General features: G+C 43.7%; 1 protein-coding gene across 2 annotated transcripts in view; it reads left to right on the top strand.

The window, feature by feature from the left end:
- DPYSL2 (dihydropyrimidinase like 2) overlaps positions 1–24,741 on the top strand; it is a 144,732-nt gene that overhangs the window by 55,422 nt on the left and 64,569 nt on the right. For both annotated transcript variants that reach the window (XM_043981364.1, XM_043981365.1), the window contains exon 3: positions 763–947. In XM_043981364.1, the coding sequence (XP_043837299.1) occupies positions 763–947 (185 nt within the window). The remainder of the gene's footprint in view (positions 1–762; positions 948–24,741) is intronic.

Here is a 24,741-nt window from a genome sequence, read left to right on the forward strand (position 1 = left end):
CATGATTCAAATCCTTCTTCAGTAAAAGAGAATGATTAGGTGGCTCAGTGGATAGAACACTGGGTTTAGAGCCAGGAAGGCCTGAGTTCAAATGTGGCCTCTGACATTTTCTAGCTGTGTGACTGGACAAGTCATTTAACCTCTGTTTGCCTCAACTTCCTCATCTGTAAAATTGGGATAATAATAGCACTTAACTCCCCGGGTTGTTGTGAGGATCAAAGGAGATGATGTTTGCCAAGTCTTTAGGATAGTGTCTCTCTCATAATAAGGAGCTATATAAACGTTAGTTATTATTAAAATGAGGTCCCTTGTTGGTTCTTTAATAACCTTCCCCCTTCAGATGGATTCTCTGAGGCCTTCTGCAAAATTAAGCTTATTCTATGATAGCATTTTAGTGCTGTTTTGATGTCACAAATATTTAATCTTTCTAGAGATCTATGATTTCGTCAGTGTGTTGGAAGTCACTTGAGTAAATACTTTTGCTATGGCTAGTGGAGGGCTAGTGGTCAGCTTTCTGGGGAGGAGGTGATGATCACAACATGATCACCTATGGACGGCAAAGCATCTTTTTAGGAAGGAAAGCAAATAATTTAGGAAAATGAACTCAGAATTCTGCTAACCCACATCTGGGTCCCAGGAGGGTGTTGTGCTTTCAGAGGCCAGGGATGTCCCAGAGAAGGTGAGGCACCACCTGATTTGCTTAACACTTGTGTTCATGACTCTTTGCAATGAGCCACACTGACCCAGCCCTGTTTAATCCAGGCAAATAGGTGAGAACCTGATTGTGCCCGGAGGGGTGAAAACCATTGAAGCCCATTCCAGGATGGTGGTGCCCGGTGGCATCGATGTGCATACCCGTTTCCAGATGCCAGACCAAGGAATGACGGCTGCTGATGACTTCTTCCAAGGGACAAAGGCCTCCCTGGCAGGAGGCACCACAATGATCAGTAAGACGAGTCTTTGTTTTATTTTCAAGCTGACCTTTAACAACATGCAAGTGCCATTGTGGTCTGAGGATAAGTCTCCATTGTTTGGGGTTCCTTTCTAGAAAGCCGGGAGTTGGCTTTTGGTCTAGTCAGTGCTACTGAGGAAGGGGGGTGGGTGGGATATTGTCCCCAGGGGGCCTGTCATGGTGCATTTTCTGGTGGTCTGTGAGTTTTCCCAGTGGCCAAGGAGGATGCCTCTGGTTTTCTGGTGAATTTCTATAGTGAGAGAGGGCCTTTTGTCATCTTTTGGAGGCTAGAGGTTTGTTTTCCTCAAACAAATATGTGATTCAGCTGGGATTATTTTCAGAACAAGGCAGTCTTTTTTTTCATGATCCTGTGATCCTTGATTCTTACAAAACATTCTAAATTATCAGGAGCTTTGTTATTAAATATTAAATTTAGTATCTTGATACCTGTCTCCTCTCATCCCCCTGCTAACAGCATTCTGGGAATGAGGATGAGACACAGTAATATTGAACAAGGGACATGGAATAAGAACTCTTGAGTTCTTATTTCTCCATTGACATTGGAAGTAATCAGGAGCATTTTTTAGACTGGGTTAGAGACGAATTGAACCTAAGGGACTTTCTGAGGGCCAGGGTAGGGCAGGGCTACCTACAGGCCTTCAGTAGAAATACAAGACTCTCAATATACAGTCCTTTGGGTAGGAAGGTGTTTCTGTTGACCTAGATGCCATTAATTGGACATTTCTATTTGCCTCCCCCAACCCTGTAATGGGCAGAGGTCATTTATACTCTCACGTGGCCCCTTTGTGGATCATCAGAGTCCCAGGATGGAGGATAACTGGCTGCTAACTGGTCCACATCAGGAAAGAACCCGTTCCTTTGGTTTTACTAGGGTAATGTAGCACAGAGGTGGGCAAACTGTCCTAGCCCATCGGCTCTGGTATAATGGACATAGTGTTGGAGCTGGCATCAGCAAAATGTGATGAACCCTGTCTCAGGCCTGTACTAGCTCTGTGACTCTGGGCAAACCCCTCACCTCAGTTTCCCTATTTGTAAAATTGGGATAACAATCCCTGCAGCCCCTCCTTACAGGGCAGTCGGGAGGCTCAGATGGCAGGCATGTCCCTCATTGTGGCTGGGTGGTGATTTTTGTTCTTAGCACCATGCCATGACCAGTTCCTCATCCAGCTGAGCTGACCAGATGCAGATGTGAGAACATTAACGGGAAAAGAGGAGAGAAAGCAAGTACTAGTCTTCACTTGTAATAATCCAAGGGTAAGCTTGGAATTGTAGAACTGTTGGAAGCCCTGCCTGGAAAGGGGCCTTGGGACGTGGGCCATCAGGGCTGGAGGGGCTTTCGAAATAGACTGTCAGAGGGGCGAAGGACCTTAGAACATAGAATGCCAGAGCTGCAGAATCCTTAGAACATCGAAGATCAGAGCTGGAGGGGCCTTAGAACACAGAACAGAGAACACAGGCGGTCAGAAGTGAGGAGAGGCCTCAGGACATGGAAGGACATGGTTGGAAGGGACTGGGAGGGATGAGGAGATGGGTGAATCATATCCCCTTCTGCCCAGCCTGTTATTTGACCTAACAGCTTGGTTTCTTTTCTTTTTCTTTTTTGTAAGGCAATTGGGGTTGAGTGACTTGCCCAGGGTCACATAGCTAGTAAGTATCAAGGGTCTGAGGCTGGATTTGAACTCAGGTCCTCCTGAATCCAGGGCTGGTGCCTTATCTACTGTGCCACCTAGCTGCCCCACAGCTTGGTTTCTGAAAAGTAATTAAGCCCCACCTCCTCCAGCCCCCACACTGCCCTTGATGGGCTGACCACACCCCTGGCTAGTCCGGCAGAGGGAGAAGGCCAATATGCTGGCTTTGCCAGAAGCACTTGCCCAGTAGGATTGGTGGTCAGGAGCCTTCTTGGGCCTGGTCTTCCCTCCACCTCTTCCCATCCTCAATCTGACAGTCAGGGATGGTCTGCTTGGTCAAGCCCTCCTGCCTAACTTCTCCCTGTTTCTAGGTGTTGCTGTGTGCCCTGGGCCCTGGTAGCTGGAACCCCAGGTGTGGCCTAGTTCTTTGAAATTCCATCTGACCCCTCTAGCCCCTCAGCAGGGAGCTCTCACCCACCCCAGCTCTTCTAGTTGGGAGGTTTGGGCATCTAATCCAAATCTGAGGCTGTGAAGCTTCCACCCATTGCTCCTGGGCATCAAGACAGCCCCAGAAATACTTGAATATCCCTCCCTCTCCCCTGCGTCTTCTCTTCTGGACCCAATATCCCCAATGCCTTCAGCTGATCCCCTTATGCTGTGGACTTCAGACCCTTGATGAACCCTTGAATCGGATTCAGTCCTCCAGCCCCTTCTCTCAAGGGTGGTCTCTTTTACACCTGACTTGGGACTGTGGGAAGATACACCGAGGCAGAACCTAGTGGAGTTCAGTGCTTGCAGCACTGGGTTTGGAGTCAAGGGGCCTGAGTTTGAATGCCCAGTGGACTGCTTCCCACCTGTATGACCCTGGGTAAATCACAGCCTCTTGGTGCCTCAGTTCCCTCATCTGTAAAATGCAGGAGTTGGCCAGGTGGCTTCTAAGGGCCCTGCAAGTCCAAAGCCTGTGTAATCTTCTTCCTAAGATCCTGGGAGCTCAAGAGAAAGTCTTGGCCCAGATTTGTCGCTGATTAGCCTTCTCTGAGGATACACACACATTTTCTTTCAAGCTTTTTTGAAATGCCACGGTGGGGTCTTCCTCTTTGTGGGTGCTTTCTGGGACAGGCCTCTTTATCTTCATTCTCTGTTCCTCTAATCAAACTGCCACTTCTTTCTCCCACTTCTCAACTCTTTCTCATCCTTTGACTTATTATTAGCTCGGCTCAGTGGTTAGAAAGAAAGTCCCAAAGCCAGGGAGACTCAGGGCCGAGTCTCTCCACAGAGCCCATGTTGGCATCGTGGTTCAGATGAGCCTCTAAGAAAGAGGTTCTTACCCAGGGCCCCTAAACTGATAGTAGTGTCATTGTGCCAAGGGAAAGGGTTCATCTTTTAGGCCTGTGTATTATATTTATATATATGTATATATTTTATATTATAATTAATTGCACATAACACGCATCATTAATTATATGCTTTAAACATATAAAACATATTTAAAAGCATTCATCCAAGAAAGGGGTCCATTGGCTTCACTAGACCGTCAGGTCAGTGACTTGTCTAGGGTCACACAGCTCATCTGGGTCATTCACAGATAGAGTTAAGAACCCCTGCTCAAGAGTGTACGTTTCAGAGGAGATGCTGACCTATGTTAAGTGAGGATGTTTCCTCACAGGGAGGTTCCCCATTTCAGAGAAATCACGGGCCTACTTCCTAAGCCTAGCCCTTTTCCTATTATTATCGTCACTGTCTTCTTCCAAAATCAGGGGAAGTTGTGCTGCTTCCAGTCTCTTTGAGTTCCTCCTGGAGGGAGCAGGCTGGGCCTCGGACTGAGAACAAGGGTCCAAGGGGAGGGGATAGGTGACTTCAAAGCCCGGGAAACTCCGACTGAGCTCCCAGCCATGAAGGGGAAGTGAAAGAGGAGACTTATGGTCTTGGCTGGGCCTGCAGACTATGATTGCATTTTCATGTGGGCTGTGGAATCAGGCTGTTATATTGAGAACACCCAGAAAGTTGCTGGCCACACATTGGCATACATTGATGAACCAGTATGGTATCTTGAGGCCTGCCCCTGAGCTCGGCGGTGTAGTGCTAGGTCTGGAGTCAGGAAGACTCAAATATGAACTCAGACAATTACTAGCTGCATGGCCCTGGGCAAGTTACTTGATCCCGCTTACCTCAGTTTCCTTATGTGTCAAATGAGCTGGAGAAGGAAATGGTAAACCAATTCAGTATCTTTGCCAAGAAAACCCCAAATGGAGTTACAAAGAGTTGGACTCAACTGAAATGACTGACCAATAACAACCAGTCAGGCACCGCTATGCAGGGGCATACAAGGACACAAATGAGATGGTCCCTGCCCTTGGTTAGTTTATATTGAGGGCAGGGACTGTCTTTTGCCTCTTTTTGCATCTCTGGCACAGAGTAGGTGCTTAATGAATGTTGATTGATTGATTGATTGATCTTCTCCTGGGGAATACAGCCTGTATGTAAAAATAAAATAAACGTAGGAGGGATTTAGAATAAATACCCAGTGTTCTGGGATGGGTTGGGTTGAGGGGGGTGTTCTTGACAATTGAGTTTCTATTTGAAGTGAGCTGGGAGTGGGTCTAAGGTGTTGGGGAGAGGAGGGAAGGCATTGCCGGTGCCCGTGGTAAAGGCCTGAAGGCAGGAGGCAGACTATTGGGTGTGTGCAGAGAAGCGGGAGTCGGCCAGCCTGGCCCAGGGCACAGAGTTTGTGAGGGGAAGGAATGTGTCATCAGCCTGGAAACAGCTTGGAGCCTGACCAGAAAGGGCTTTAGATGCCAAGCAAAGAGGTTAGCTCTTCATTCTAATGACAGTGGGGAGCCCGTTAGGCCTCCTGAGAAGAGGAGGGATGTGGGCAGGCTCAATCTTGGGGAAGATCATTTTGGTGGCTGGGTCTGGAGGCAGGAAGACCAAGTGGGAGGCTGTTTGCCTAGTCCAGTAAAGAAGTAACGAGAGGCTGAACTAGGGCAGCTGTGGTGGTAGCAGGAACTGAGGATGGAGAAGGAGCCAGATCTCAAAGCCGATGGCAGTGGGTGGGGAGGAAGAGGGAAGAGTTGAGGATGACTGAAGTTGTGAACCTTTGTGACTAAGTGAATGGTGGTGAGGGAAGTGAGTAGCAAGAGTGACTTTAGCTAAGAAGGAAACGAGAATGGATAAAGCATCTACCCCGTGTCAGGCCCTGTGATAAGAGCTCTCTAAAGATATTCTCATCTGATCCTCATAACAGCCCTTTGAGGTAGGTACTATTATTATTCCCATTTTACAATCAAGGAAACTGAGGCCCACAGAGATTAAAGGACTTGCTCAGAGTCACACAGGTGATAAGCATCTGAGGCTAGATTGGAACTCAATTCTTCCTGACTCCCAGGACCAGTGTTCTGTCCACTGATGAATTCCAACTTGGACATGTTGAATTTTGCTCTGGGACATTCAGATGGTGATGTCCAGTAAGCTGTTGGTGATGTCGATCTGGAGCTTGGGTGAGAGATTATGGCTGGATATTGTGCCCTTGGAGTCCACTGTGTAGGGGGACAGTTGAACCTGTGGGAGCTGATGAGATCACCAGGACAGAAGAGGGAGCCTTGGGGTTCACCCTTATGTAGGGCTTGGGGCATGGATGGCCAACCTGCAAAGAAGGAATTGGTCAGACAGGTGGAAAGAGGGCTGCCTTTTAGGGCCTCCTCCCTGAGATGTAGTGATTTATTGGACTCTAAGCTGCTTGTGGGCAGGGCTCAGTTTTAGCTATTAATTCTGGTGCCAGCACCACAGAATACCAGGATGGAACAGGATCATGAAATCCTGGTTATTGAGAAGGAGTGAGTGTTGGCAAATGGTGCAGAGAAGTCGAGAAGAATGAGGCTGGAGAAGAGGCTGTTGGGGTTGGTAATGAAGAGATCCTTGGAGACAGGGTCCCCAGTTCAGTGGCTGTGAAAAGAGAGAGATCCTTGCACCAGGTGTCACTGGGAGCCCTGTCCCCTCCCGTAGTGTGATGTTGCTCACACCCTGGAGCACGCTAAATGTGGCTCATTGAAAAATGGGGGTGGGGAAACCACGTCAGCAACACAAAATAACATTATTGCCACTGAGACAGAGCCGCCTATTGAGGACTGCACAATGGGGCCATTGTAGGGAGGCCCCAGCGGAGGGCAGGAGGGGGCACCCTTTGCCCTTTTCCCTTCAGTCTGAGAGCTCTAACTTTTCCAGTGTAATTTACGGAGTCATGATGAGCCATCCTAGAGACGTTGGTCTACACCTTGACCTCTGGACTACTTTTTAGCTGTTTTCTAAGTGCTTAGAAATCACCAAGATCAGTCAGGATTCCCAAAAGCTCCAGGGAGCAAGTCACACCCATTTTGCAGAGGGAAAAACAGAGGTAACAGAAAAAGGAAGTGACTTCCCCACAGCTATGTCTTGACGCAATCCTGAGGTTGGCTGAAGTGGGTCTAATTGACCTGGAGGTAACATTGGACATCCTGGGCCAGGATCTCTACAGGAAGGCCAGTAAAGAAATATAGGAGGTGGTAGTAGTAGCAGTAGTAGTAGTAGTAGTAGTAGTAGTAGTAGTAGTAGTGAAAATTTATACAGTGCTTTCAAATTTGCAAAGCACTTTACAAGCTTTCTCTCGTATGATCCTTGTAAAATTCCTGTGAGGCAGGTGCTCCTGTTATCCTTATTTTATGTCTGAGGAAACAGGCTGAGAATGCTCATGCATGACCCCAGGGTCACATAGCCATTAGGTTTCAGTGGCAGAATTCAAACTCAGATCTTCATGACTGTCTTCAGCACTGTAGTCACTATGCCATTCAGCTGTGGTATGATAGAAAGACCTATGGTTTTGGAATAACAGGAACCCAGATTTAGAGATGAAGGGACTCTGGAGGGCATTTTACAGACGAGGCAAATGAATCCCAGAGAATGGCAGCATTTTGCTAAGTTAATACAGGTCACTGGCAAAGTGGGGATTTGAACTCAGGTCTTTTGACTTCAAAACCAACAGATTTTTAACTGTGTTGTATTGTCTCCTCCATAGGAGCTGAGTTTAATCCTGGCTCTGCCACATGCTAGCTTTGGTAGTGTGGGCAAATCACTTCCTTTCTTGGGGCCTCAGTTTCCTTTTGTTGTGAAAGGAGGATAATAGTTGTACTGCTTACCTCATGGTGTTGCTTTGAGGCTCAAATAGATAATAGAGGTAAAGAATTTTAATAACAGAGAAGTGGTATAGAAATATCAGTTATTGCTTTGGACAATTAATGAATGAAAGAGAAAGATTATTAAGAATAACAGCCAACATTCACATAGTGCTTTATAAGTATTATCAGTTTGCAAAGTGCCTTACAAATATTATCTCATTTAATATTTATAAGAACTGTGGGAGGGGCAGCTAGGTGTCGCAGTGGATAGAGAACCGGCCCTGGAGTCAGGAGTACCTGAGTTCAAATCCAGCCTCAGACACTTAACACTTACTAGCTGTGTGACCTTGGGCAAGTCACTTAACCTCAATTGCCTCACACACACACAAAAAGAACTGTGGGAGATTGGTGCTATTTTTATCCCCATTTTAGTAAGCATGGAAGGCAGGATTTGAACTCTGGTCATCGTGACTCTAGGACCAATATTTTATCTATTGTGGTGCCACCTAGCTGCCTTATGGTGGGCCAGACACTTTTCCATTCACTGTGGATACAAATATGGATTTTTATTGATATATTTTATATCACTTAGATTTCCCCTGTATCCCTCCTTTTGCCCTTTCCTAGAGAACAATTTCCTTTAAGAAGGAATTTTTATAAAAGGAGAAGAGAAAAATACTAAAACCAATCAGTATTTTGGGAAAAAATGTACATTGTGTGCAATGTGTCACACATTGGGGAGTTCCTCCTCCCCTACTTTACCTCTGCAAAGGATTATGGGTAAAGGTCTTCTCATATCTCCTCTTTGGGGCCAAGTTTATTTTTTATAATTTGTCAATATTTCTTTTCAAATATTTTACATTTCCTTTTATTTACATTGATTCAGTATCATGTATATTGTTTTCTTGGCTCTTCTTACTTCACTCTGTATCAGTTCATATTAATCTTTCTAGGATTCTCTGAATTTATCATGCTTCGGGTGTTTTTTACAGCAAAGTAATATTTTATTATTTTCATCTGCCACAATTTGTTTAGCAGTTCCCCAATGGATGGGCATCTACTTTGTTTCCAGTTCTTTCCTGCCACAAAATCTACTGTTGTAAATATTTTAGTATAAACATATATAAAAATATGTATATATTGCGAGCTATAAATATACAGAGATTTTCTTCCTATTAATGGCCTCTAGTGTCTAGCAGTGAAATCTATGAATTAAAGAGCATGAATACTCTAGCTACTTTGCGTAACTCCAAGTTTATTTCTTGAATGGTTATACTAATTCACAGCTTTACCAACAATGTATTAGTATGCCTGTCTTTTCATAACCCCTCCAACATTGACTCTTCCCATTTTTTTGTCATCTTTGCCAATTGTTAACAGCTATACAAAGCATATGTATAGAGCAATCTTTAATACCATAATGCCTATTTTTTTTTTTTGGCAGGGGAATGAGGGTTAAATGACTTGCCCAGGGTCACACAGCTAGTAAGTGTCATGTGTCTGAGGTCGGATTTGAACTCAGGTCTTCCTGAATCCTTCCTGAATCTATCCACTGTGCCACCTAGCTGCCCCTTATAATGCCTATTTGAAACCAAAAGCAAGCATCATATTCAATGGGGATATAATAGAAGTTTTCTTAGTAAATATAGGAGGTTATGCCCTTTCCTTACCATCATTTGATATAGTTCTAGAAATGTGAGCAATTGCATTAAGGTAACATAATGAAATAAAATGAGTAAAAGTAGGCAATGAAGAGACAAAGCTATCCCTATTAGGTGGTACAGTGGAAGACCACTAGACCAGAGTTCAAATCTGGCCTCAGACCCTTAGCTGTGTGACCCAGGCAAGTCAGTGCCTTCTGTCTGACTCAGTTTTCTCATCTGAAAAAAGGAAATGATAAAAATATCTCCCTCTAAGAGTTGTGATGATAGAGTGAGGTATTTGTAAAGCACTTTGCAAACCTTAAAACATCATATAAATGCTAGCTATTATTGTTTGTTGATCATGTGATGTTTTACCTAGAAAACATCTATAGATCAGTCAAGAAATTAATTGTGACAATAGCTTCAGCAAAGTTGCAGGCTACAAAATGAATGCAAAAAAAAAAATTAACAAAATCTCAGAGGCATTAATAGGAAGGAAAATCCCAGTCAAAGTAACTAGAAAAGACATAAAATATTTGCTAGTCAGTTTACTGAAGCACACTCAATTCTTGCATAGATCCAATTAAAAATGTTCCTTAAAGAAATAAGGAACAATTTTAATAGTTAGAAGAATATTCAGTGCTCATGGCTGGGCTGTGCCAATATAATATAAATAATAATCCCACTAAATAATCCTACCATAGGGATATTTTACAGAGCAAAATAAAATAATAACTAAATTCACTGTGAGGAACAAAAGATCTAGGACACCAAGGGAAATAATGAGAAAAGGGAGAGGGGCGGCTAGATGGCATAGCAGAGAAAGCACTGGCCCTGGATTCAGGAGGACCTGAGTTCAAATCTGACCTCAGACACTTGACATTTATTAACTGTGTGACCCTGGGTAAGTCACTTAACCCTCACTGCCCTCCCCCCCAAACAAAAAAGAATGAAGGGCGAATAGTACTTGCAGTTCTCCAACTATATAAGATGTCAATCATCTAAGCTGTTTTGTACTAGTTAAACAAATAGAGAAATAGAGACTTGACAGTGAAGAATCAGAAACAATGGAAATCAATGGCCCAGCATATGATAAACCTGAAAACATAAATTGCTTCAGAAAGAATTTCCTATTTCATAAGAATTTTTAGAAAAACAGAATGTTTTGGCAGAAATTAGGCTAACATCTTATACCATATTCTACAATGAATTAAAAATGGATACAAGATGTTAATATTAAAAATCACGCCATTAAAAATGAGAAGAACATCATATTATATACCTTTGCAGCTAAGAGTAGAATATGAATTCTTAACCAAACACAGGATAGAAGCAAGCATAAACTAAGAAGGAAGGAAACAAGCATTTAAAAAAAATTTTTTTTTATTTTTTAGTGAGGCAATTGGGGTTAAGTGACTTGCCCAAGGTCACACAGCTGGTAAGTGTTAAGTGTCTGAGGTCGGATTTGAACTCAGGTACTCCTGACTCCAGGGCCGGTGCTCTATCCACTGCACCATCTAGCTGCCCCTGGAAACAAGCATTTTTAAAAGCACCCACTATGTGTCAGTCTAGGTGCTAAGTTTTACAAATATGATCTTATTTGATTCTCTGGGAGGGAGATACTATTATGATCCCCATTTTACATTTGAGGAAACTGAGGCAGTCAAGTTAAGTGACTCGCTCAGGGTCATATAGCTACTAAGTGTCAGAGGCAGGATATGAGCTCAGGACTTCTTGACCTGAGGCCCAGCACTCCATCCAGTGTGCCACCTTAAATTCATGCAACTAGCATGAATAGAGAAACAATGGAGTTGGGGGAAAAACCCCTTTGTATCAAATATCTCTGATAAGGGATTAGCATCTAAGATATGTAGGGTGTCCCAAAAGTCTTAATGCAGTTATAAGCTTTAATCACTTAAGCAGCTTAAGCTTTAATCAATTAAAACATCACTAATACTTTTAGGATGCCTTTTATCAACAACTAAAAGAAACATTTAAGACCAAAAGACATTCTCCAATTCACATGGTCAAAGGATATGAACAAGAATTAAAAAAAAAAAATTTGCAAGAGGCAGCTAGGTGGTGCAGTGGATAGAGCACCGGCCCTGGAGTCAGGAGTACCTGAGTTCAAATCTGGCCTCAGACACTTAACACTTACTAGCTGTGTGACCCTGGGCAAGTCACTTAACCCCAATTGCCTCACTAAAAAAAAAAAATTGCAGTCTCTTCTCAACTATATGAAAGAATGCTCCAGATCAGTAATAGGAGAAATGTTAATCAAAAAACCCTTGGTTTGACCTCTTTGCACCTCAATCAATTAATCACTAAACATTTACTTAGCACCTACTATGTGCTAGGTACTGTGATCAATTATGAAAATCTATCAATCAATAAAAATTTATATAGCACTTACTATGTGTTAGGCACTCTGTTTGTTTGTTTATTGATTGATTGATTGAGGCAATTGGGGTTGTGACTTGCCCAGGGTGACACAGCTAGTAAGTGTTAAGTGTCTGAGGCTGGATTTGAACATAGGTCCTCTTGACTCCAGGGCCAGTGCTCTATCCACTGCACCACCTAGCTGCCCCAGGCACTGTGCTAAATGATGGGAATCTATCAACAAACATTTATTAAGTGCCCAGACTATTTGCCATACACTGTACTAAGCAGTAGGGATACAAAAAGAGGTAAAAGAAAGTCCCTGCCCTCAGGGAGCTAATGATCTAATGGGGAGACAACATGCAAACAAATATATACAAAGCAAGCTGTATGTAGGGTATATATGTCTATCCATGTGCATGAGCTCTGTCTCCCAGCTCTCTGCTGGGTGGAAACACATGCCTTGCCCAAGCAGACACCCCTGCGCCAGCTCAGTTGGTATTGATGGGAAGCCTAGGTCTGGATGAAATTCTCACAGGAAAAGGTTTGCTCACTTCCCATCTGCCCAGTAAGGGTCATAGGATTTTAGATGTGGAAGGAACATTCGAGATCATTCTGGACTAAAACCTAATGTAGAAACTGAGGCCGGACAAAATCAAGTGACTTGTCCGAGCTTCTTACTGATTGAGCTAAGATTCAATCTCAACCCTTCTAATTCCAAGTTCTGTGTTTCCTTTCTCCCTTTCTGCTATACGGTGCTGAACCGAACGAGATTTACAAAGCTCTTCAAATATATGATCTCATTTTATTCTCACAACAGCCTTGGGGAGCAAGCAGGTGCTATCACTCCCATTGTACATATGAAGAAATGGTATCAAGCAGAGGTCAAGTGACTCACTCAGGGCCACACAACTAGTCTGAGACAGAATTGGAACTAAGACCTTCCTAAGCCAACCATCTAGCTGTCTCCTCACATTAGAAGAATTTGGTAAGATGGATCAGCTATTCTGACAAAGACTGAAATATAGAATCATAGAATCTTGGAGCTGGGTGGAAAGCTAAAGCTTACTTCACCCACTCCCCTTGCCCAATGCATGACAGCCCCTCTGTCATTAGGTAATCATTAAGCCTTTCCTTGAATACCTTCAGTCACAGGGAGCTCATTGCCTCATAAGGCAACCTGATCTCATTTTAGTTAGCTTTATATTCTTTCCATGACATTTTCTTTCTTTACAAAGGAGATGATGGTGATAAACCTAGCTCATCTGGCCTTTCCTGATTCAACACCCTTTCCCATATGGTAGAGCCTTCCCCTATTCTCTCAAAATAGCTTGTATTTGTTTTGCATATAATTTTATATCTATGTCACCTTTAATAGAATGTAAGCTCTTGGAGAGCAGGGACTGTTGTATGCTCACCACATAGTGTAGTTGCCTAACACAGATTTATTCAGTCATGTCCAACTCTTTGTGACCCAATTTGGGGTTTTCTTGGCATAGACACTGGAGTGATTTACCACTTCCTTCTCCAGTGGAAAAACTCAGCACAAAATGGGTGCTTAATAAATGCTTATTGATTTATTTGCTGGATTTCAATAACAGGCAGGTGACATTCCTGCTCTGGTTTCCAGGCTCTGCCCTTTGGGCCAGCTATAGGAACTTATTCTAGCTCTTTGAGGTCACCTTTTAGGGATATCCCCGCTATGGGAAATGTGGTCAGTATGTTTAGATTGAGGGCAGGGAATCAGAGTTATAACTAGTAATTCTGGGATCAATATCACAAATTATCCACCCACCTTCCCAGGGCAAGAAGCACGAAAACTTCCTTCAAATCACCTTTTTAAGATAAATTCAGTTGGGAGGAGGAGACCTGGAGAGAGAGCTAAGGATTCTGGGCACATAACTCTGGTAAGGAAAAGAACCCAGGATACCAGAAGTCTTTTACTGGGGAGGTCTCTGGAGCAAGGGGTAGCTGTAGTCATTATATAAGTATAATGTTGTGAAAAGAATATAGAGCTGCCTTAAGGGGCAGTAAGCTCCCAATTGCTGGAGATATTAAAGGAGAGGTTTGAGGGCCACCTATCCTTCTGCCTCTGAGATGACATAATTTATTTTGGGGGCTGGTTTTGCTTTTTTCTCTCTCTACCACCTCACATAAATCTCCTGTGCATAATTCTTTATATCTGTCATATTCCATTATGTCTCTGTGGCCCAATTTGTCCGGCTATTGCCCAATTGTTATTTCTAGGATTTAAAAAATATTTTTTGGTGTGGCCATTATGAAATCAAACAGCTTTGAGTAGTTTGGTCTTCCCCTTCCTTGCTTCAGTAACGTCCTTAGGGTATAGTCCTAGGAATCCATTGCTATCTCTTCTCAGGAAATGATTATTTATCTTTTATCTTTTGAGAACTGAGCTCTTATCCTTGGGGAAAACTATGCGGTCCCAAACCATGCTGTGGGTTAGATTCAACTGAGAGCCCTGATAATGACAGAGGGTACTTTACATTAACCAGAAACAAAGCTTCTTTTTGGCTGGCCCATTTGGAAGGCAACTGTCTTTGAACTTGACTATCTCTTACCCTAATGATATAGGGGCTAGCCACTGGGGATGTGGGTCTTGGGTTTGAGTGTGTTTACTTACTTAAAGAAACTTTGAAACCATTAGGGGCTGTTTCCAAATTTTTCACTGAAACCATTATAGCTCCTGCCAACATTTCCTACCAGCCAGAGAATGCCCTCGGGCTTCTGCCAACTACTGTCAACTTCAAAGAGGTGGGAACCAGAGCAGAGTAGACAGGGGTGCATAGGTCCTGGAGGATTGGCAGCCACTTCATGAAATAAAGGGTCTTAGAGGGAGGATCCGTTGTTAGTTTCCTTATCTGTCAATGTGGCTGAGCCCTAAGTGTGCCTGAAAGAGCCGGGAGACAGAGCTTTAGGAGCCCTAGTCCTGGTTAGGGATCAGGTTCCGGGACCCCAAATCTAGGAGTATTTCCACTGTACTAGTAGGTGTCCTCTGAATATTTCTTGAATGTAAGAATGAAAGCCAACGGTTGTGTTTTTCAATGCTGAAATTTACCAAACTGTGCCTAAGCTGGAATGAATCGCTTTGTTTTTGCTTTGCTTTCTCATACTTGTGTCGTTCTTCCCCTGTGGAATGTAAACTCTTAGTGATCAGTAAATGTTTCCTTTTTGTCTGTTGCTCAGGGCTTAGCACAGTCTTTGGCACATTGGAGGTTCTGAGGAGAGCTTCGTGGAATTGAATTGAATTGAATTGAATGTTCTTTTGTTAGATTGCTGAGTTTGTAAACCCTAGTGTGAGGACCAGCAATTCCTGGCATTTCTTTTGAAGGTATCTGAGTGAACCTGAAAAGTCCCAGAAGTTAGCTTGTACCCAGATCATTTTAAAGCCAAGTATCTATCTGAGGTTAGCTTCAAATAGATGGAAGAGTTACCCTGTAAAATGCTCTTGGAGTTCATCCTCTCCTTCTGCCACATGCTCTTCTCTATTCCAGTGTCTCTCCTCTCTATTCCCTGAGAGACCCTGGCTTTTTGTTTCTGGGATTCTCTTCAGGGTTGAGTATAGTGTTTTATACTTGGTAGGTGCTCATTCCACAAGTGAAAAATGCTTGTTGAATGAGTAGAAAAAAACTCCTCAATTGTGTTCTCTTTGGATATCTTAAGACTAAATATTGTATTCTCTTGAAAGTCTACACTAGGAATAAACATTGTATTCTCTTGAAAGGTCTAGACTAGAATCAACTTGTTGGAGTGGATAGAAAGCAGGCTTTGGGCCCCAGGAAAGCTGGGATAAAACTCTGCCTCAGAAACATGATGGCTGTGTGACCCTGGGCTAGTTTCTTAGCCTCTCAGTGTTCCAGGAAACTCTATCTAAGTTACTTGCCTAGGGTGACACAGCTAGTAAGTGTCTGAGGCTGGATTTGAACTCAGACCTTCCTGACTCCATGCCTGGCAATCTAATGCCCTGGGAGTTCCTTATCTCAATGAAATCACAAGTTCAATCTCTACCTACCTACCTACCTATATCCATCCATTCATCCACCCACCCAGCCATCCATCTACCCATCTATCCATCTGTCTATCCCTCTATCCATCCCTCCATCCATCCATCCCTCCATGTCTAATGGCATTTAGTTAGTAAGTTCTGCCACTTCTTAGGTAAATGCCAGTGTGGAAATGTTGATAGGAAGGACTGTATCCAGATGCTTGCTCACTGGCAGTGGAGTTCTGGATGAGTCACGCCATATCTTTATTTCCTCTTCTGTAAAATGAGGGGGTTGGACTCAGTGGGCTCTGAGGTTCCTTCCAGCCCTGAATATGTGGTTCTATGATCCTATAAGGTACCACTTCTCTCTGTACCTCAGTTTCTTAATCTCTAGAATGAGGAGGTTCCACTCCATTGCCTCCGATTATGATGAAAGAAGAGTAGGAGAGATTGCTGGACCTGGGTTTAAGACCTGACCCTAATTATCTCTGTGGGACCATGGGCAAGTCATAACCTCCCTGGGTGTTTGTCTATAAAAAGGGAATAATAATGGCCAAAGTCCCTTTTCTCTGAAGTCCCTGCAGAGCTTCTGTGAGCCTGAAAGAGGCTCATAGATTTTACAGGGCTATATAAATGTCACTTGTTATTAAATATTTAATGTTGCAAATATGGTTAATCTATTCCTCCTGTTCTGTGATAATACAGGCACTTGGGCATTTTCCTTGTGGCCAGTTCACACTTTCTTTGCCATTGGCCCTTTGGGTTGTGGTGGTTGGGGTAGTGGGGCCTCTACCTTTTCGCTTCTAAGAAAATCTGAGCATAAAAATACTGTCCTTCTCCCTCCATCTTTGTAGAATTTCATTGGGGGGTGGGCGCAGGGGACAAGAGAATGAACTTGGATGTAGGATCATAGAATCTTTGGGTTAGAAGAGGCATTTGAGATTGTCCCATCCAAACTTTACCCGAAGTAGGAATCTTCAGGTGATTCTTCACAGAGGACAGATAATTTTAGATTGTCAGGGCTGGGAGAGATCTCTCAAGGAAGGTTGTCAACACTGGGAGGAGCTTGAGAAATCAGAATCTCAAAGTTGGGAGGGATCCTAAAGCACAGCACTTATGTTGAGAGACCTTAGAACATAGAACAGAGAACATCAGAGCTGAGAGAGATCTTAGAACACAGAACAGAGAATGTCAGAGCCATGAGATCTTAGAACATAGAACAGAGAACATCAGAGCTGAGAGAGATCTTAGAACACAGAATAGAGAATGTCAGAGCCATGAGAGACATTAGAGCACAGGACAGAGAATGTCAGAGCCATGAGAGACATTAGAACACAGAACTGAGAACGTCAGAGCCATGAGATCTTAGAACATAGAACAGAGAACTTCAGCAGCAAGAGAGATCTTAGAACATAGAACAGAGAATGTCAGAGCTGGGAGAGACCTCAGAACCTAGAATATAGGGAGAGCAGAGAATGGGAGAGTTAGAAGGGACTTTTGAATGTAGGCACACAATGGCTGAACTGGGGGAGACCTTAGAAGATGGGCTGTGGGAGCTGGATAGGACCATATGACATGGAACACAAAAGATCAGGGGCATAGAATGTCAGGTCTAGAAGGCATCTTAGAACACAGAACAGAGAATGTCCGATCTAGGAGAGATCCTAGAACACAGAACGGAGAATGTCAGAGCCATGAGATCGTAGAACATAGAACAGAAAACATCAGAGCTGAGAGAGATCTTAGAACACAGAACAGAGAATTCCGATCTAGGAGAGATCCTAGAACACAGAACAGAGAATGTCAGAGCTGGGAGGGAAATTAGACTATAGCACTGGAGGGGTCCTTGGAGATCAGCTACTCCAACCTCCCCATTGCACAGATGAGGAAACTCTGCTTAGCATCCTGCATTCCTGTTCCCTGTGCCTGAGGTGGCCAGCTAGCCATGGAGTGGTCCACCGTCCCTTGCAGCAGTCATGGAGAGGAGCCCAGGGGCCATTCTCAGACATGGGCACCTTGCTGTGGAGTCTCTGTTTCCAACACAGAGCGAGGAGTCCCTTCCCTGCCCTCTTCTCCCCCCACCATTTTTGAGGGTCTCTCATGAAACTCTCTTCATTTTCCCTTGTTTGTTTTCTCTGGGGAATCCAGAGCTGAAGTTTCTTGACAACACATCTGGCCCAACAGATGTACGGATGTGTCACCAGGAAACAAGATTCATCAAGGAGATGAGGATAGCTTGATTTGAATTTTCCAGTCGTTGCAGAATCTGGGGCTGGCTCCCCAACTCCTCCAGCCTGCCCTGCTAATGTCTGCTCTGTCCCCACTGGCCTCGTTTTGGCCCCCCCCCCCCACACACACACAATGCTGACTCCTTCCTTCAGCCTGACACTCACACTCTGCTCCCAAGCTCTGTGGCTCACCACCGCCTCTCATGACCTTGTTTACATGGCACTGGTGTCAGTGACGGATGCTTCCCCTGCCGAGTTGGAGAAAGGGAGGAAGGCCTGGCTCAGCTCGACAGGGCAAGCGGCTTGTGGGTCAGAGGAGCAGACTTCCAAGTGGGAGGGGATTCGAAGATCTAAGCCCCATTATTCTGTCCATGGGTTCAAGAGTCATTTCCTAGGAAGCCTCCTATGGGGGCCTTGGGAGTCCCTCAATTGTAAATGCCTCTTCCCTCACCTTGCCCTCTGTTCATGTCTCCTTTCTGTCCTTTTCCTTGCTCTCAGCTGCTGCTACTTCTGTGGCCTGTAGCATCCTTCTTACTGACAATTGGCTATTGTGCGTTTGGAAATGAGATGCCCAATTTTGTTAGAATCATGTGTAAAACCGTAGCAGGTTCTGAGTGAGGGCCTGAGGCTTTCTCATCAGGAAGCACATGATCTCTTTGCGTGCCCTTTGTGATTCTTTTTTTTTTGGCCTACTTCTAGGACCACTGACAGAGCTGGAACAAAAAAACCCCATTTAATGCCATCCCCTTATTTTACAGATAAAGACCTGAGGCCCTGAGAGATGATGACTTGGTAATAGTAATAACAATGGGGTGGTGCAGTAGATAGTGCAAGTCAGGAAAACTTGAGGTCAAATTTGGCCTCGGATACTTAATAGCTGAGTGACCCTGGGCAAGTCACTATTTGCCTCAGTTTCCTTATCTATAAAATGAGCTGGAGGAGGAAATGGCAAACCCCTCCATTACCTTTGCCAAGAATACCCCAAATCGGGTCACAGAGAGTCAGACACAAATAAAATGACTAAACAATAACAAATCATAACAGCTGACAAATATAAGTGATGTGGGGGGTCTGTAAAGTACTTGAATATTTCTTTTCTCATTACACTGTCACAACATTGTGTGAAGTAGGTCCCATTGTTACTCCCATTTTACAGATGAGGAAACTGGGGTAGACAGAGACGAAGTATTCATGGTCACACAGGTAGGAAGTATCTGAGGAAGGATTTACATTTAGGTCTTCCTGATTCAAAGTCCATAATTCTATTCATTAGACCACACTGACCCAACACTTTCCTAAGGTCACGCAGAGACGCAGAATCAAATTTGAACTCAGGTCTTCTGATTTCAAAACCAGGATGTGTTCTGTTGTACCAGGCTGCCTGCACTCTTTTGTTCTTAGCTATGTCACCAGGTAGGAGAGGTTTGGCCCTCATAGCTTGTTTTGTAATAACACAAGGTATTCTGTACCGAGGGTCAAATGTGTGGGACAGAGTAAGTGAGAGAGAGGGCAAGTTCTCATTAGGCTGTGGTATTGCTGGGTCATGAAGAATTTTGAAGCAGCAGGAGGGACATACTTTAGGTGGGGGGAATGAATGGAGAAAAGCAAAGAGGCAGGAAATCAGTTATCCCTGTATTATTTGCTCCTTGTCCCTGCTTTAGACCTCAGTTTAATTCAGTAAATATTTATGAAGTGACTACTACATGCCGGACTTTGGTGACACAAAGACAAAAATGAAACACTTATGTGTGATAACAACCAGTAGGTCTTACAATGTGTCAGGCACTATGCTAAGTACTGGGGATACAAAGAAAGACAAAAACACTGAAGTAAAACTGCCCTCAAAGAATTTACACTCTATCAGGGGAGACAACACACACACATATACACGTGTGTATATGTGTGTATGTGTGTATATATGTATATATATACACACATACACACACATTAGTATATACAAGGGAATACAAAGTAACTTCAAGAAGGAGAGGGCAGTAACAACTGGGGAGTAGGAAGGGGGAAGAAGTCAGGAGACACTTCCTAAAGGAGGTGCCTTCTGAACTGTGCTTTGAAAGAAGCTAGAGATTTTGCATCTTGGAGGTTAGGAGAGCATGCATTTCCTTGCAAAGTCATGGAAGCCGGAAATGTAAAGTTGTGTATGACTAATAACTTAGTGGGGCTGGTTTGACCTCTCTAAACTCTTCCCATGAAATTCCTGTCTGCTCTGGGAAAGAAATAATAGCATCAACAGCCCGAGGATCTGAGGCATGGAGATTTCATTCGGAAGGGGATGCTACAGACAATGTGACAATTAGAAAAGAGGGCCATTGGCTCAGCTCAGATTTCCATCCTGGGTCTTGGTCCAAGTCCCCAGCTCCTTGGCAAGATCCCTTGTGGGGGCCATTCCTCATCTTTAGCATTTGGAAGTAAGTGAGCACGACCCCTTTCAGCTGGCTAATTGTCCTTTGCCTCTTTCCATGAGCCTTCTGCTTCTTCTTGGCTTGAGTGCATGTGGCAGGGGGTCAGTCATTGGACTATTGTCCTTCTTGAAGCCAGCGCATTGCATTCTTCCTTTTGGGATGGATCTGAGTTTCCCATGCTGTCAGGGAGCCAAGATGGCTTCTGTCCTAGCTGATGACCAGTGACTACCCAAACCCCATCTGGTCTTCTGAGGCTAAATGTCAAGATATTCCCATTGGCCCCCACTCTGAACCCATATCCCAGTGTGTTCAGCACTGGACAGATTTCCGGCTCAGATGGCTCAGTAATAAAAATCAGGAACAAGCTGTCCCCAATGACTGGAATGTTCTTCCATCTTCAGTTTTATCTCTTGAAATCCGTAGTTTCTTTCAAAGCACAGTTTAGGAGATATCTCCTTTAGGAAGTCTCTCTTGACTTCTTCCCCCTCCCTTCTCCCCAATTGTTACTGCCCTCTCCTCCTTCTTGATGCGGCTTTTGAGTTGAGCCTTGAAAAGCTCTTCCTGATTCTCATATTTCCTTCTCCCCAAAATTACTTTGTAAAGGAATAAGGATTTCATTGGGAACATCCTAGATAAGGTTGGGAAGCTAGATGTTGCAGTGGATGGAGCATTAGCCCTGAAATTGGGAAGACCTGAGTTAAAATCTCACCTCAGACACTTACTAGCTGCGTGACCCTGGGCAAGTCACTTAACCCCAATTGCTTTAAACATCTGGGGCCATCTCCAGTGGTCCTGATACATATCTTGTCACTGGACCCAGATGACTCTAGAGAAAAGAGTGAGGCTGGTGACTTTGTACCACTTCCTCACTTAAATTTAATTCATTGCAAATCATGATATCACCTCCCTATGTCATGGTTTTCTTCGAGAACAAAGAACATATTACAACATGTTACTAATTGATTTGGATAAGGAACCTCCTGCATTACTGGTGAGTAACTTCTTTACAACATAGGATAATACCTACCATTTATACAGTACTTTAGGGTTGACAAAGCACTTGACAAAGATCTCATTTTAGCCTCACAATAAGCCTTGGAGAGAGGTATTACTATTATCTTAATTTTACAGATGAAGAACATGAGGTTAAGTGACTTGCCCAGGGTCACACAACTAGTGTCTGAGGCTGAATTTGAACTCAGGTCTTCTTGACTCTAGGTCCCTCCCTTTATCCACAGCTCCATCTAGCTGCCTATATCTTGGGTCAGTCATTGGGTAAACATTTATGGAATGCCTACTACATTTCAGGAACTATTCTAAGCACTGGGGATGCAGCGAAAAGCAAAAGACATCTCTTCTCTAGCATGCCTTAAAGTGTTACTGGCTTTATCATGAGTCTTCTGAAATTGTGGCTGCTCACTGGTCACTGCACTGGCCAGAGTTCTTAAGTCTTTCAAAGCTGTCTTGGTAATGTGAGTTGGTATATAACCTTCTCCTGGTTCTGTTGGTTTCACTTTGCATCTGTTTATACAGCTCCTCTTAAGTTTCTTTGAAACTGTCCCTTTCATTATTTCTTATGGCACAATAGTATTGGCTTTAATTTTTCTTAAACCCCGCCCCCCAGCCCCACCTCTTTTAATGGACTTAGTCCTCTGCTTCACATTTTGTCCCCAGAGTCAACTTGATCCAGGTTTATAGTGGTGTGTGTGTGTGTGTGTGTGTGTGTGTGTGTGTGTGTGTGTGTGTGTGTGTATGAGAGAGAGAGAGAGAGAGAGAGAGAGAGAGAGAGAGAGAGAGAGAGAGAGTGTGTGTGTGTTAATCCCCTAGTGCTGGCTTCCAGCACTGTCTGGAGTCAGAGGACCAGGGTTCATATTAGGCCTCAAATGCTTCTTGCCTGTGTGATCTTGGGTAAAATGAGGTTCCTGGGCCTCAGTTTTCTGATCTATAAAATGAGGATCATAATAGTACCAAATTCACAGGATTGCTATAAGGCTCACATGAAATTAAAGTAGATAAAGTGCCTTGCAAACCTTAAAGTCATATGAAAATATCATCACCACCACCACCATCATCATTCACAATCATATTTCACAAGCTGGTTGCTACCTTAGAGGCCAAGTCCAAGTCTCTCATTTTATGGATGAGAAATCTGAGGCCCACAGAGGTTAAATGACTTGCTCAGTATTGCTTTTTTTTATTATAAAAGTATGTTATTATTTTCTAGTTACATGTAGAGATAGTTTTCAACATTTTTTTTTGTGGGCAATTAGGGTTAAGTGACTTGCCCAGGGTCACACAGCTAGTAAGTGTCAAGTGTTTGAGGCTGGATTTCAACATTTGTTTTTATAAGATTTCTAGTTTCAAATTTTTCTCCCTCCCTCCCCATCCTACCCCATGACTTGCTCAGAATTGCACAGCTAGCATCTTAGGCAAGATTTGAACTCAGGTTTTCCTGACTTGAAATTCTACACTCCATCCACTATTATGCAAATCAGGACATTGAATTTCAATTAATGGAGGCTCTCCATTGCTGGAGCCTTTTCTGATCCAGCCAACTTAATGCGTTGTTAAAAATAGGCTTTTATGTATATATGTGGTCTCCCCCTTCTGAGGCCAGAGAATCTTCTGTGTTTGTTTTTAAGTCCTCAGCCCTTAGTATCTGTAAGTCTGATACACCGTAGGTGTTTAATTAATGCTTATTGATTAAGAGTCCAGCATTTGAGTGCCTAACTGTGGCCTCATTAGCAAGTCTCATTCGGTTTCCAAGCTTTGGTTTCCTCATTCCAGTAGAATGAGAATGTCAGAGCTGAGGATATCTGAAGTCCCTCCCAGCTCCAACATTCTAAGGGATGATGAGATCGCATTCATTTCTTTGGCAGCCTCTTCACACTTGTGACCCATATTGAACTTGGCTGGTGTTGGACTAAAGCCCCTCCATCCTAAGGTTTGGTGGTGATGAATAGCTAAGATGACAATACAGCCTGGGGTGTTGGTGGTGGTGTTGGGAGACCTGCAGCCTGGCTGTGTCCACTGCCATTGCTGGCTCTGTTTTAGGGCTGTTTGCTACAAACTGCCTTTCAGGATTGTAGTTTCAAACAGCAGCTACCTTGAATTGATTTGGGAGGGGGGGAGAGGGAAGCATTCCACCTAGACAGTGAATGAGTGTGACAAGGATAATCAAAAAGAAGAGAAGGGACATCCCTCAGCTGGAAAGTGACTTAGTCTTTTTTGAAACCAGAGTCAGAATTTCCCCTCAACCTCAAAAGTGGGAAGTGACTGACTAATAGTGTCTTTTTTAATGTGGCTCCAGTACTCCCGATGTGTCGTGCAGGGAAGAGTATATTTCTTTGATGCATATTAATCATTTAATAGAACTTAAATTATAAATCAGACAATAATTTAATATTTAATATTCTTTGTTTAGACATATCCTTCATAAAGTTGTCACAGCCAGCCTTTCACAATGATGTTATCAGATTATAACAAAACTCAGTCTTCTGAAATGCCATACAATCAACCATCCATTCATAACATTGTTCCCGATTGCCCACTATAACATTGTTTCATCTGACGTCTTCTTTTCCCAGAGCAAGCTTAAGATGGAAGGGGAGATATTCCTACCATGAATGCTGTCTCCCAGTAGAGAGGGCTGCCTTGGAGGGGCAATGGGCTGCCCCTCCCAGGAGACCTCCAAGCCCAGTGTGGAAGATGGCTCGTTGGGGGTGTTGCAGTTGAGATACTTGTTGAAGTTTGACTCGACAGATTGACCACTGATGATTCTTCCATGCCTGATGTTCAGTGATTTCCCCTTGGCCTTTGTACTTAAATGTTGGCTTCAGTTCTGTAGAATCATGAAATCTTAGAAGTGTAAGAAACTTCCGGTCCTTGGAATGGCCGGCTGTTGGTTGAGTTGTCTCCTGGTTTAAGAAGGGATTATTGCTCTAGGGGCAGGTAGCTGGCACAGTGAATAAAGCACTGGCCCTGGATTCAGGAGGACCCGAATTCAAATCCAGCCTCAGACACTAGACACTAGCTGTGTGACCCTGGGCAAGTCACTTAACCCTCATTGCCCCACAAAAAAGGGATTATTTCATTCTTTGTACTTGTGTCCCCCATTCCTAGAATGACACACAGTTGGCCCTTAAAAATGCTTGTTAATTAATTGACTGATTGGTGGAAGATACACGAGGAAGGAATGAAGTGGTCCCTGCCCCTCAAGTTTGTAATCTCAACAAGGAGACAAAGCAGAGGAGCACAAACCATTTAATGAACAGCATAAGGTGGCAAATAGTAACAATAATAGCTCATATGTATATAGCA

Source organism: Dromiciops gliroides, chromosome 2 (assembly GCF_019393635.1).
Source record: "Dromiciops gliroides isolate mDroGli1 chromosome 2, mDroGli1.pri, whole genome shotgun sequence".
Classification (NCBI taxonomy): Eukaryota; Metazoa; Chordata; class Mammalia; order Microbiotheria; family Microbiotheriidae; genus Dromiciops; species Dromiciops gliroides.